We start from the raw sequence: 15,019 nt of genomic DNA on the forward strand, positions 1-15,019 counted from the left end.
GCAGAAGAGTCTCATAGGAGACTCTTATCTCTAAACAGCCACCAAAAAGCCAGACGTGGAGGTATTGCTCAGGTGGTAAAACACTATATCCTTGAGCAAAAAAAGCTCAGGAACAGTGCCTAGGCCTTGAGTTCAAGCCCCAGAACAAGCACCAAAAAAGAAGAAACAAAAACAAAAACAAAAGAAAGAAAGAAAGAAAGAAAGAAAGAAGAAAGAAAGAAAGAAAGAAAGAAAGAAGGAAAGAAAAACAAAATAAAAGTTGATATGAGGGACTGGGAATGTGGCTTAGTGGTAGAATGTTTGCCTAGCATGCAGGAAGCCCTGGGTTTGATTCCTCAGTACCACATACACAGAAAAGGCCAGAAGTGGTGCTGTGGCTCAAGTGGTAGAACGCTAAGCTCAGGGACAGTGCCCAAGGCCCTGAGTTCAAGCCCCAGGACAGGCGGGGGGGAAGGTGGGGAAAGCTAATACGATAAAAATTAATCTACACACAAAGGAGGAGGAACCTGAGCGCTAGCTGAGCTGTCCTGCTTCCTGGCCCCAAGTCCCCTGCCTCAGCCGGCCTGGCAAGCGCTGTCTGGTCCCCGCGTGCAGTCGGCTCAGTGGAGCCCCGCTTACCTGGTGAATGATGCCAGATCCAGGCCTCCAGAAGCCCACACCATACTTGGCACCTGCAGTTGCCAGGAAGTTATAGACTTCCTGGTTTATGTCCTATTAAGACAAATCAATAAGCAGAGCATTAGTAACGCAGCTTATTTCTGGGGAGCCCCTTGCCATGCTCTCCCCTCTCCCTCCTTGCCCATGGTTCTGAAGTACTGGCGCTGTGAAGATGGATCTTCTCTTAGAGACCTAAAAATTCCAGAAGGGTCTGGCTATTGACAGGCCCACGGAGGAAAACAGAGGAACCGACACAGCCTAAGTTCTGTGACGGCTGGCATGAGAGGTGGGTCCGAACAAGTCCCTGCCCACTCTGGGTCTCGGTTCCCTTATTTGTAGAAGGAAGAGAGCTAAATAAGTATCAAAGATTCCTCTGGCAACCACGTTCCCAGCCAAAGTTGCTACTATGTTCACAGATGTGATCAGGCCAAAGGCTGAGGGACCAAGTGGACATCCAGGGCCAACTGGCCCCATCTGAGCCTATCTGGAATCCCAGCTGATGTTTACTGAGGGCCAGCTACGGAAATGGCATCTCCCTATGAGAGACTGCCATCAAGTCCAGTGTATCAATGAAGAAGAGGCTCCAGCGAAAAGCTTGCTGGATCCCAGAGCTGAGCAGAGGAGCCACAGCTGGTAGTGCTGCCCAAACGGTCCCGATGCCACATCCCTTGTGCCTCCTTCTGAGGAGGGGAATGTGAGTCCAGCCGGGAGCTGCTAGGCCAGCAGGTCTGCATGTAGTAGGTGCTCGGGATGTGGTAATGTGTCTGATGGGCGGGGAAATTGAAGGCTGTCAACTAGGCCACATACACATTCTACTTATCTTCCTCTCTCCCATCACTGGGGAGGAGTGGGCCAGCACTGGCTTAGCTGGTGCTCTTATTTCAGCCATGTCCCCCAGCTGGGCTTTTTGCTGGTTATCTGGAGATGTAGTACGATGGACTTTTCTACTTGGGCTGGTCTAAAACACCCCCCCCTTCTTGTTTTTTATTTTTTTCTTTTTTGTTGGTCCTGGGGCTTGAACTCGGGGCCTGGTCACTATCCTTGAGCTCTTTAGCACAAGACTAGAGCTCTACCACTTTGAGCCACAGTGCCATTTCCAGTTTTCTGGTGGTTAATTGAAGATAAGAGTCTCACAGAGGTTCCTGTGTGTGCTGGCTTTGAACTGCAATGCTCAGATCTCAGCCTCCTGAGTAGCTAGGATGAGTAGCGTGAGCCACCAGCACCCAGCACCTGTGCTCAAACATCTCTCAGGCAGCTAGGATTACAAGTGAAATCCACTCAATGCCACCCCATCACACCCTCCGTGTCCTATGCATCCACCACTGAGGTCTTGGGGACTGCAGAGGTCGCTCTGTCTTGAACGTTCCTCCTCTGTTTCCTACTGAGGTCTCAGCTCATATTTGCATGCTCAAAAGAGTCTGTTCTTTTTCCTGCAAATCTCAATCAGGCCTGTTTGATACTCTGAGTCCTGCACCTTCCCTCCTAACAACATTCAAATTGGAATTGTGACTGTCCTCCATACCAGACTCTAAGGTCCCTGAGGGTCAGGCCCCCAGGGGCCTAATCACACTGAACTCTGCACCTACCACAGAACCTCGTGTAAATGCTCAAAAACCATTTGTTCAATAAAGAAGGGAATGAACTTTGAAATCCTATGATTCAATGAATCTCATCTCTGGCAGGTAGATTCTGAACCCTCAGAGCAGCTCCCCAGAATGGGGGCCTTGAGACGGTTCACAGGGCTGCAGAAGCCCCAGGTCCCTAGCCGCAGTACTTGCTGGCCCCTGGCCCTGCAGGAAGGCCTGGAATAGAAGCACCTACTCTGCCACTGACACGGAGGCTGCCAGCCAGCAGGCAGGATTTTCTTGCAGATGGATGGAAAAAGCCACCCTACAACCAGGACATTACAAGTGGGGAATGGACTAGAATGGGAAGACGGGGTCTGAAAGGCTCTGTGAGCCGTGCTGACCCTGGGAGCCACAGCACTTTCAATCACATGCTCTGCTCTGTGCCAGGCGGGCTGCAGCCCGGCCACCATTCAGCTCTTGCCAGCCGTTCTCACCCAGGGGCACCACGCCCACGGCTGGAAAGCAAGTGGCACCCCCAGAGGCGCCTCCAGCCATGGCTGGGAGCAGAGGCAGGGATGGGTTTCACAAGGAGAGGGAGGAGCTCCAGCAGAGAGCTCATCGGTGCTGAGCGGCTGCTTCCGTGGCACACAGCTCCTTCTGCCTAGGTAAGCAAAACCTACAGAAGAAAGGGCCCCAAAGGAGGCGTCCGCGTGAGCTCTGCGGGGCAGGAGCTGGGAGCAGGTCGGCCCTCAGCATGGTGGTAAGGTTCTGTTACAAACCAAATGGAGCCCTCCCACCTCTCTCTCAAGTCCTCAGGGGGCGGGAGGAGACTAGGACAAGAGAGGTAGGCAGGGTGGCTCACATCCATAATCCCAGGTGCCCAGGAGGCAGCGACTGGGAGGACTGAGGTTCCAGGCCAGCCCCGGTGAAGAGCAAAAGACCCATTTCAGTAACTCTAGCAAAACAGGCATGGTAGTGTACACCTGTCACCTCATACATTCAGGAAACAAATAGGAGGATCGTGGGCCACATGAACCAGCCTACATTCAAAATCTTGTCTCAAAAATACCTAACACAAATGCAGCAGTGGTATTCACTGGACAGTACATTAAAAACAAACGGTACAATGCATAGGTGGGGATGGGAGGGAAAAACTGGGAGAGAACAAGCAAAGGGGTGACAATGACCCCAAAGAAATATACTCTTTACCTAACTTACAGAAGTCTAACCTCTCTGTATATCACCTTTATAATAATAAGAAGTAAAAAAATAACTGAAGCAGAAAGGGCTAATGGCATGGTTTGAGTGGTAGAGTGCCTGCCTAGCAAGCAGAAGACCCTGAGTTCAAATCCCAGCAGAGCAAGCGTAGAAATGGAGCAGGACCAGTTTCTCTGGGGCACTGGCAGCACCTAGCAGTTCCTGAGGTCCACAAGTAAACTTGAAACAGGAGGTGGACTTTTAGTGTGGGAACACTCAAGAGATCCGTTACCTTCTTTAAGCTTTCTCTATGCTTTCTAGCATCTTCACAATGATCAAATGTCATTTCTAGGGCTGGGAATATGGCCTAGTGGTAGAGTGCTCGCTTCGTATACATGAAGCCCTGGGTTCGATTCCCCAGCACCACATATATAGAAAAAGCCAGAAGTGGCGCTATGGCTCACGTGGTAGAGTGTTAGCCTTGAGCAAAAAGAAGCCAGGGACAGTGCTCAGGCCCTGAGTTCAAGGCCTAGGACTGGCAAAAAAGAAAAGAAAGCAAATGTCATTTCTAGTATTAGAAAAAGGAACAAACAAGATAAACATTGGGGCTGGGAGGTGGCTCAGGGAAGAGTGTTTGCCTAGGTTGGATCCCCAGCACTATTTACAGCAAAACGAAAGTCAAGGCAAGCAGCCCGTCAGAACCCGCGACGGTGCCGCTCGTGGCCCCGTGCGAGGGAGGTGGTTCTCGCCCCATGTCGCCCCGTGCTCACCTTGGCCCGTTTTAGGTCTTTCTCACCCCCAAGCTGGGCCTCAATCAGATGGTCGCAGTGGATGGTTGATGGCACCGCCACCTTGGGCAGCCCACTGCTGATGAACTGCAGCATAGCCATCTGGGCGGTGGCGTCCTGCATGGCCACCCGGTCGGGCCGGAGCCGAAGGTACGTTTTGCCCCGCTCGATCTCCTGGTTGGCAGGGTCATCCAGGTGTCCATATACAATCTTCTCTGATAGGGTCAGAGGCCGGTTCAGCCTGGAGGGGAAAGGAGAAGGGAGCCTGGTGCTGCTGGCCTGCTCGCGGCTCCTCCCTCTCAGGGCATGTGGGCAGAAGAGGGAAGTGCACTATGGGCCCTCACGTTCCACTCAGGTGCGGACAAATGGGTCCCGCTCCCTACCACACCTCCAGCACACAGCTCAGTGCCTGGTCCTTACAAGTGCTCCAAGATTACCTGATGGCAGAATCTAAGAGATGACAGGATTGGATATGGCCTTTCCCATCGCTGCTCTAAGAGATGACAGGACTGGATATGGCCTTTCCCATCACTGATGTCTACTCAGGAACTAGGAAGGGCGCTTCTCATCCCTCAATGTTTACCTACTACATTGCTGTCATTTCATGAAACAACCGAGGGGAAACAGGCTTGGCGGACAGGTGTTGAGAGCGCACGCTCTCAACCTGAGTTTCGCGCGAGACTGTCCACTTCTTCTCTGGGGCCTCACCCCATGTCCTGGGAGCCCACTAAGTCACAGGGGACCGCGCCAGCATCCCCTTCGCCAGGGCTGCCACCTCGCATGTTGCACGCCTGGCTCCCTACCACGCTGCAGACTCCCCCAGGAGCCTCACAAGCTGCCATGTGCTGAGAAGCATGGCTGCCAGCTCTCAAGAACTGGAAACCTCTCACTGCTTCTCTTCCTAGTTCTCATTTCCCTAGAAGTTTCCCCTTCCTTGCTTTCTAGGGCCAAAGTGTCGATACCAGCCCAACCCTCAAGGAGATACAGCCCCTGCCGGAATGCAACTGTCTCCTCCTTGCCTGCCCTCTAACCCAGAGACCCAGCTCCGTCCTCCTACGCTAATGCTCCCTGCTGCCCACAAACCCCCACCCCCGGACCCCACTCTGGTCCCCACCAGTCTAGGAAGCAGCAGAGTCACCCCACAGCCAGCAGACCAAACCTAGAGTTTGGGGCCAAGGGAAGAAACCTAAGAGTGGGAATCAGAAACTCTTGGTTGCATCTGTTTCTAGAATGACTGTGGACGGGATAAAGGAACAGCTGTCCCTGTCAGGGAGCTCCACCCACCTACCCTGAGTGCAAGCTAGCCTGCAGGCAAGCAGTTAGCACATCTATAGTGCTGGTTATGTTGTTTTGTTTTCTTGAGACAAGGTCTTGCTACATAACCCAAGCTAGCCTGGAATTCATGATGCTCTTGCCTCCTGCCTCAGCTTCCAGAGAGCTGGGACAGCTTGCCTTGCTTACTTTGAAACAGCTTTATTGGGGTTCAATTGGCATACAATAAATTGTATAGATGTAAAGTATACAACTTGGGGCTGGGGCGGTGTAGCTCAGTGATGGAGCGTTTACTTAGAATGTGAAAGGCTCTGAATTTGATACTTGGTACAGGGGAAGAAAAAAAGAATACTGAACCTAGCCACCTAGCCACACAATTTTCTCCTCCTCCTTGGTAATAATCCCTCCCACCCACTCCCAGGGGGATCTACTTGCTGCCACACTGAAGACTAACTAGGATTTCTCACAGCAGAGATGAGGAAAGTGAGGCACAGAGAGGTGATATGACTTGCTCTGGTGCCACAAAACCAGGCGTGCAGAGCTAGAACAGCAAGACCCAGCAGAACAGCTCGTTAACCTCTGCTGCTAACTAACAGTCAGAAGCAGCAGGGCCGGGAATGTAGGGAGTAGTTAATCATCAATACAGGCATGGCTGCCCACTGCTAGGAATGTAACCTCTACCTTCTGCCGGCCTGGACCCAGCCCACAGTGCCCTAAGCCCTTGGAAGCACCATGCCCTAAGGCCCGGGCGGGGCAGCAACTGTAGCCCAAGTTCTGAGAATCTATGCAAGCACAAATCAGGAGAGGGACTGGGGATATGGCCTAGTGGTAAAGTGCTTGCCTCGTATACATGAAGCCCTGGGTTCGATTCCCCAGCACCACATATATAGAAAATGGCCAGAAGTGGTGCTGTGGCTCAAGTGGTAGAGCACTAACCTTGAGCAAAAAAGAAGCCAGGGACAGTGCTCAGGCCTTGAGTCCAAGCCCCAGGACTGGCAAAAAAAAAAAAAAAAAAAAAGGAAACAAATCAGGAGAGACTTGCATAAAAACAGCACAAACTGGGGGCCCAGGGCCGTTCCCTCCAAGCAGCATCTCCCAGGCTGCAGTGCCGGGCCAGTGACCCGCCCAGGGGAGCTGCCCTCATCCTGGGTCTCAGCCTGACTCTCCGCTGGGCCTCTATACTGAAGGGACAATACAGTGATTCCCCTGCCCCGGGGCCTGAGGCTCTCAGGGAGGTGGCCCTGGCTCAGCAGCCTGCCCCACAAGGTCAGGAGACACAGGTCACAGCACCAAAGTGGATCTGAGTCCTTTGCGAGGGCTCTAGCCTCTAGATGAGTCCTCCTCATCTAGAATCAGGGTGGCTTTGCTCTGCAAGGGCCTTTGTATCTCAATATCTGATCCTGCCCTCACGACTACCATCTGCACCAAGCCTCACTTCTGCTGCCTAAGAGGGCAGGCGTGGCGGCACCTTTCACCATCCCCACCAGCTCCCACCTGTGGCCCTACCGTTTCCGAACAATGTTAATGTTCTTCTCAAGCAGGTCATAGCGGATGTACTCATTGGGCTCAAAGTGGCTCATGGCCACCTTGGCCCGTTGGCACAGGACTGAAGCCACATGGTACTGCCGCACACCCAGGGCTTTCTGCAAAAAGAAAGAAGAAAGCACTGTCAATGAATGGAGTTCTTAGGAGAGACCATCCCTAAGGGACAGTACAGCATGGTGAATTAGTGTCAGGAGTTATTCTGGGACTGCAGCTGAAACCCAGATGACCCAACAGACACAGAGCAGTCTGCAGAAGGAGAAGGTGAGGGGTTTATAGCAGAATCTCTAGGACCAAAGTCTAGTTTTCCTATGTAAGCCGTATCCGCGGAAGGAGAGTCAGAGGAGCCATAGGGGGTGGAGCCCTGAGGGGAGGTCAGGGCAGGCCTCAGGTCAAAGCTCTGAAGCCCCACCCCTGTCACAGCAACTACTCCATCTCATGTTAGGTTTCTTGAGCGTTCGGTCAAGCCTTGCCGTGCATGTGCCAGCAGTGGGGCCTGAATCAGGGCTTTGCACTCTTCTTTGGCTTTTTCTTTTTTTCTTTTCTTTTTTTTTTTTTTTTTGCCAGTCGTGGGCCTTGGACTCAGGGCCTGAGCACTGTCCCTGGCTTCTTCCCGCTCAAGGCTAGCACTCTGCCACTTGAGCCACAGCGCCACTTCTGGCCGTTTTCTGTATATGTGGTGCTGGGGAATCGAACCTAGGGCCTCGTGTATCCGAGGCAGGCACTCTTGCCGCTAGGCCATATCCCCAGCCCTTCTTTGGCTTTTTCACTCAAGGCCAGCCACTCTACCATTTGAGCCACATCTCTAATTTTGCCTTTTTACTGGTTAGCTGAGATAAGGGATTTGGCTGCTCTTGCTAGCTTTGAACTTCCATCATGAGATCTCACGTTTCCTGAGTAGCTAGGATTACAGGTGTGAACCGCCAGCGCCTAGGTGCATGCCTTACGATTTTATTTACCTCCATCAGGACTTCCTCCACAGTGATATCTTTGTGCAAGGGGAGGGATGTCTGTACAGGTGGATGTGTGTGCACACATGCTGGGGATGGAACCTAACACCTCGTGCATGCTAGACAAGTACTCTACCACTGAGCCATATCTCCAGCCCCAGGTGCCACCTTGGCTGCAACTTCCTTCTTTTGTAGTGCTACAGATGGATCCTAGGACCTGGCCCAGGCTCTACCACTGAGCTCTCAGCCTGGACGGCAACCCATGCAGTGACTCCATGCCAGAACTACCTAAGCCAACATACTCCCAAATTCTTGGCCCACAGACACTGCTGTTGTTTTGCACCCCTACTATTGAGGGCAGTTTGTTTCGTAGCAGCAGGTAAATGATTGCTAGGATGGAGTATGTTGTGAACTTTAACCTGTGCGTGACATTCACAGGGTACACTGTGACCAGGAAGAATAAATGACTTCAAAGAAATGCTAACAGGAAGAAAGAACGGTTTACCTTCTAGGTGGCCTTTTGTCAAGGGATGTACTCTGTTTCCTGTAGATTGATTTCAAGGGCAAGGATACCAAGTACCATTCATTCACAGACCATGTATCTCTCATATGTATAAAAAAGATTAGCTAGAGGTGTTGCACTTCTACTCTCAGAATAAAAATAAATGCAATTCTTTAGAAAGCATCGGCTCTGGGCCAAGCCCATTCTATGCCTGTTCTGAAAACTCACTACAACAGTATAAGGTAACTGTTGATCCCGTGAGTTAAGTCAAAAGGTGTGAACTTGGAATGCAGTGAATCCAGGATGAAGCTCAGGTCTCTCTGTCTATCAGTCTGTCTGTCTCAGGATTCTGCTACCCATCCCTCCTCCTCCCTTAGCCTACTTTCCCAGCACTGTGTCAGACTGAGTACTTAAGCCTGATTGCCCAACTCAGTCCTACCATCTACTTGCTATGTCCCAAGTCTAAGGTCACTGTAGTGAACATGGAGGTAAAGTCTATAGTGTTAGCAACAAATGAAGTAATCCACACAAGTGCTCTGCGTGGCCCACTCCAGCTGTCCATGAATGAACGCCTAACCCCACGGGCACCACCATCTAGGTGGGCTGTCTACCCACTACCTTTTAAGACAGCCCATTTCATCTCAAGGATGGCTTCAGAGACTCCAATGAGCTCATATGCTGGTTCTTCTGGCCACGATGCTCTGCAGCCGTTACCCTCACAATTCTTAACTACCCAGTGCTTCCTGACAGAGAAGCCTCCCCCAGGTGGGGAACATAGGAAGGGCTGTCAGTCGCCTCCCGCCTTAGGAGAAGTCTTCCCACACTTCTGCTGTGGTTTCTAACCATTTTCTCCCACCTCCTCTCCTAAGAATCCAAAGCTAAATAGCTCCCTCCTGCCAGCAGGCAACCAGCTAGCTTGGTTGCTATGCAACTGGCAGGAACAAAAGTGGTACAGTCCTTTCCAGAGGCTTGGAAGCGGGTAAGGCGCTATCTCCCCCCAATCGCACCCTCTAAATGGGCAGCAAAGGCAGCAGGGGTTCCTTTAAGATAGGGGCTGATGGATTCGCTCCGCTGCCTGACTCTTTGCTGCTCACTTCAGCAGTCAACTCCAGGCACGCTGAGCTGCAATACAGATCCTGAGCAGCAGCTCCGTGCCAACAAAATGAAGGCAGGCCTCTCCTGCAAGGGCCACAGGGGACAGTGAGCTCAGGACAGGACTAAAGTGGCCTCTGGGTGACCCACACCTTTGCCAGGCTGGTATCTGGGGCAGAGGCCATCACAGTCCCAAAGAGACATACACCCTGATGTGCCAGGGCCAACTGAACTGTGTCCCCTATACTGAGCTTAGGGCAGAGATATGGCTCTACCCCCTTCCCTCCGGGGAGTATCTGGGGAAACAGAGTGGCTGCATGCTAACAAGCCTGAGTTCTGCAGTCCAGCACATCTGCATTTGAATTCTGGCTCTGCTGAGAACAAGCTGTGACCTCAGCTGAGCTTCTCTGGGCCTTGGTTCATAATTATGAAAACAGGCCAGTAATTCTTACATCTTATGGTTGTTGTGAAGGGCAAATAAGGCAATATGAAAAGACCTACTTCTGACCTAGTTCTAGGACCTGAACTTACTATGTGGCCGCTAATGTGAGTCCTAATTCCTGGGCCTAGACGGGCGGTTCTAACAGCACACAGCAGCAGACTAAACGCCTACTAGTGTAGCAGACGGGGGGCTGAGTCAGAACTGAGGCTAGCCCTCAGCACATCCGCCCTCCTCCCACATCGGGCTCAATGGATGACAGTTATCAAAATAACAACTCAGCAGCCGCAGGCTCTTCTGCAGGTGGGCCCTGTTTTAAGTCAGCTCTGTAGCTTTCTTCATGAATGTAATCATACTCCTAAATGACAGAAACAACACAAAAGAAACAGGCCCAAACATGGCCCTGAAGAAGAGGATCAGGGCATTGATGGTGGGGGAAGGGAAACGTGTATACTCTGTGTACATGGGATGAAATGTCACAATCTCATTCAACCTGTTACAACTCACGTATACTAGAAAACCTGATCAATTGTCTCTGGTTCCTCCCACCAATCCCAATCAAAAAGTGAATCACTACCACTTCCTTAGACCATACCTTCCCAACCAGAATAACCTGCTTAAAATTCAAGGCAAGCCTTTTCTTTTTTCTTTCTTTCTTTATTTGTGGTATTGGTTCATTGAACTCCTGGCCCCATGCTTGTTAAGGCAGACACTCTACTACTTGAGCCCAACCCCCAGGCATGCAGAAAACGTCTCCAAAGATTGGTCAGACTGGTGTCATCCTTGATTTCTCCTGCAAGAAGTGGCAGGACTTCCCCAAGGTCACATGAGAACCAAATCAGTATCTCAAGGCAAAACAAAAGGCAGGAGAGAAAGGTAATTTACATTCTAACCCCTGCTTATGTACCATCCACCGTCACACTTAAAGTCCAGAGAAAACATGGCTTTTCAAAAACAAAAAATTCACCTATTTGTTTCACAGTTTCTAATCTCCTGATAACAGCACAGTCAAACAATAATACAGGCAGGGAATGTGGCTTAATGGTAGAGTGCTTGCCTACCATACATGAAGCCCTGGGTTTGATTTCTCAGTACCACATATACAGAAAAAGTCAGAAGTGGTGCCATGGCTCAAGTGGTAGAACACTAGCCTTGAGCAAAAGAAGCTCAGGGACAGTGCCCAGGCCCTGAGTTCAAGCTCCATGACTGGCAAAAAAACAGCTCATAGATAGGTCTACTATGAGCTATTACTTGATACATGGTAAGATAAATGTTTGCAACTCTTCATAACAGTAATAAGTCATCACTTTGTCATTTACCTTCACCTCTGATCAGCTAAGAACATAAAAAAAAAATTATGGCTAGGGAAGATCTTCAAGGCCCTTCACAGTAGGGTACATTAGAAATCAGGAGGATAAAGGTTCAAAAAAGGGCTGGGGATATGGCCTAGTGGCAAGAGAGCTTGCCTCGTATACATGAGGCCCTGGGTTCGATTCCCCAGCACCACATATACAGAAAACGGCCAGAAGTGGCGCTGTGGCTCAGGTGGCAGAGTGCTAGCCTTGAGCAAAAGGAAGCCAGGGACAGTGCTCAGGCCCTATGTCCAAGGCCCAGGACTGGCCAAAAAAAAAATAATAATAATAAAAATAAATAAAATAAAATAATAAAAAGGTTCAAAAAACAAGCCTGGTCAAAAAGTTTATGAAACCCCACCTCAACCAACAAACTGATATACATGTCATCCTGGCTGCTTGAAAAATACAGATAAGAGAATCCATGTACAAGCCCAACCCAGGGAAAAAATGAGACCCTATCTGAAAAATTTCCTAAAACAAAATGGGCTGGAGGCATGGTTCAAGCAACAGGGTGTTTGTTAAGGCCCTGAGTTTAATGTACAGTACTATTAAAATTTAAGATTTATTTTTACACTTCATCATCATCATCATCATTATAATTATATGTGGTACTGAGGAATTGAACCCAGGGTCTTATGATTGTTGTTGTTGTTATTATTATTTTATTATATGTGGTACTGAGGAATTGAACCCAGGGCCTCATGAATGCTGGGCAAGTACTCTACCACTAAGCCACATTCCCAGACACTCCCAAAATTTTTTAAAGACACGTATTTCTGAAGCAAGCAGCAAGTGCTCAAGAAATTACATCAGCAAAAGGGAATAAAACCACTATGTCAACAGGGCTCTGAATATATGACTACTAAGGTGGCAACCATCTCCTCTCAAATATCAAAGCACAAAAGAGGTAAAATAAAACATAAGAAGTTCTGGGCTGGGGATATGGCCTAGTGGCAAGAGTGCTTGCCTCGTATACATGAGGCCCTGGGTTCAATTCCCCAGCACCACATATACAGAAAATGGCCAGAAGTGGCGCTGTGGCTCAAGTGGCAGAGTGCTAGCCTTGAGCAAAAAGAAGCCAGGGACAGTGCTCAGGCTCTGAGTCCAAGCCCCAGGACTGGCCAACAAAACAAAACAAACAAACAACAACAACAAAAAAAAACATAAGAAGTTCTGAGGGGCTGGAGATATGGTCTAGTGGCAAGAGTGCTTGCCTTGTATACATGAGGCCCTGGGTTCAATTCCCCAGCACCACATATACAGAAAACGGCCAGAAGTGGCGCTGTGGCTCAAGTGGCAGAGTGCTAGCTTTGAGCAAAACAGAAGCCAAGGACAGTGCTCAGGCCCTGAGTCCAAGGCCTAGGACTGGCAAAAAAAAAAAAAAAAAGAAGTTCTGAGAAGAGAAGGTTAGCAGGTCAACGTGAGACAGCCTGCCTATTGGGGGGCAGTGGTGTAATGTTAATTACATTCATCTCAGTTGAGCAACCATACAAGGAAACCTAGCTTTTAATTGTGACTCTACTACGGAAAGTCATTCAGCCTTCAAGGTCTTAAAATTCTGTTTACAAAAAAAAAAAAAAAAAGGAGGAAGGTTGAACAACATAACTGTAAATACACTGTACTACTCATCACATTATAGTAATCCAGGAATTCAATAAACAACTGTTTAATAAAGATCATCCCCTAGGGGCTGGGAATGTAGCTTAGTGGTAGAGTGCTTGTCTAGCATGCATGAAGCCCTGGGTTCGATTCCTCAGTACCACATAAACAGAAAAGGCTGGAAGTGGAGCTGTGGCTCAAATTGGTAGAGCATTGGGCAAAAGAGCTCAGGGACAGCACCCAGGCCCGGAGTTCAAGCCCTACAACCTACACACCTACACACACACACACTCACACTAATAAGCCTCAAGACTAGCACAAAAAAAGAAAGAGAAAGACACAACTATTTGCACACTTATCTATAGACTTAAAGGACTTGAAGAGGGAATTAGGCACAGATTCCTTGATTTTATCCAGAATTCAAATTGTAAGTATTTTCAGATAAATAATTTTTAAAAATTTAAAGCAATGTGATGAAAAAAAAAAACTTCAGTGCTTCCTGAACATATGGCCATAACTTAATTCTACATTCAAATTTGTGCCACTCAATCCAAAGAATCACAAAGTTCATCCTAAATAGGTGATGGAAAGTATCTACACTTTTAAAGTTTTTATTCATAAAATAGACATTTGCTATTGAACTTCTAAATTTAGCATTTCACAAGTTATGAGTGAAAAAAAACAAAACTGCCTGACAGCTTTCCAGATAACTCCTAACAGAAAAGTCAAGGTCAAACTGTTGAGTCTTCTTATCCTCCCACCCACTATTTGAAAAGCAACTGAATGTCAGCTCAAAATACTGCATCTCTACTTCCAAAAATCCAAATCCAAATGACCATATCCAGCAAGTTCTGTGAGAGTAGACTGATAAGAACAAAAATAGATGGGTTGGGCAGTCATTGCTCAGGATACAGCTCCGAGTTCTGACAGCCAGAACTTCCATCTGCTTCCTTTAAGTTTTATTATCTAACAAATGGGATAGGCCATCTGACATCCATCTCACCAGACGAACCTATGAGCCAAATGCCATTAGAAGTATGAAAACAACCTTGACTTCTGGTTCGGTGGCGAGAAGTTAGTTATCATCACTACTTATTACGTTAGGCCCCGGGAGAACATTCTCCCATTCTTGGTTGGCTCTGTGTGCCACAGCGTCCTCAAAAGGTGGCATAACGGAACTAGCTTCTGAAGACTCCAAGCCAAGCAACTGTGGATGCACAAGGCTAGCGAGTCTGTGCTACTGAGGAGGGACGAGCGGGCCTCAGGCACAGGGCCTAGAGGGCTCCACAGCCACTGCGCCCCCCAGTCACCTTGTCCTCACCTTGAGGAGTCGAGACACCCTAGGGAGCGGGAAATGTGGTCTTCGAAAAGGAAGAAGCGGCGCCTGCAAACGTCACCAGCCTGCCGTTGCTAAGACCCATGCTGCTAGCAGGGCGGGAGAAGGGCCGGGGGAGCTGACTGGGCTAGGGGACGCTTTGACCTAGGACGAGGGAGGACCCAGAGGTGGATGCCACCCAGAGAATACACGAAGCCGGCTCGAGTTCCGACCTGCCCGGCCCAGCCTCGCCCAGCGCCGCAGGCATAGTAGGAGGCAGCCCGCCCCCGGGAGTCCGCACAGTCCTCAGCTCGCTTACCTGCAACCGGGTCACCAGGAGGCTATAAGGCGCCATTTTGTGCACTGACAAAGATGAGGTCGCATGAAAGTGACGTTCCACACGGCGCATTTAAAGACGGAGGCAGAGGGCGTGGCCGTGTGGGCGACGCGTCACGGTGAGGGCGGGGCCTCTCGAAGGCGTCGGATTCCAGCCGGCACGGCGGGCCGGGCTCCGGCGTCGCCAACGGCCTCGGAAGAGAAAAAGTCCACAAAACTCTAACAGGAGCATGCCTGAGGTCCTGCGTCCAATCCTTAGCACTACAAAAAAAGGCTTGCAGAAGTAAATGCTGAGCACGAACAGGTTTTATTAAAAAGTAAACTGTGCCTTGCGAATCTGGAGCAGAATGGTCACACTTTTACGAACCTGCTAGGACCTGGGCCTCCGCGGCGGCGAAAACCCGCGC

At 49.7% G+C, this 15,019-nt stretch overlaps 1 protein-coding gene across 1 annotated transcript in view; it reads right to left on the minus strand.

Moving 5' to 3' along the window:
- Aco2 (aconitase 2) overlaps nucleotides 1–14,745 on the minus strand; it is a 31,037-nt gene extending 16,292 nt beyond the window's left edge. The window contains exons 1-4 of the mRNA XM_048354722.1: nucleotides 14,596–14,745; nucleotides 6,989–7,125; nucleotides 4,193–4,451; nucleotides 619–711 (exon numbers count right to left, since the gene is read on the minus strand). Coding sequence (XP_048210679.1) covers nucleotides 619–711; nucleotides 4,193–4,451; nucleotides 6,989–7,125; nucleotides 14,596–14,685 — 579 coding nt within the window. The 5' untranslated portion in view covers nucleotides 14,686–14,745. The remainder of the gene's footprint in view (nucleotides 1–618; nucleotides 712–4,192; nucleotides 4,452–6,988; nucleotides 7,126–14,595) is intronic.
- Nucleotides 14,746–15,019: the final 274 nt, after the last annotated feature.

The sequence above is a fragment of the Perognathus longimembris genome, chromosome 1 (genome assembly GCF_023159225.1).
Source record: "Perognathus longimembris pacificus isolate PPM17 chromosome 1, ASM2315922v1, whole genome shotgun sequence".
Lineage (NCBI taxonomy): Eukaryota > Metazoa > Chordata > Mammalia > Rodentia > Heteromyidae > Perognathus > Perognathus longimembris.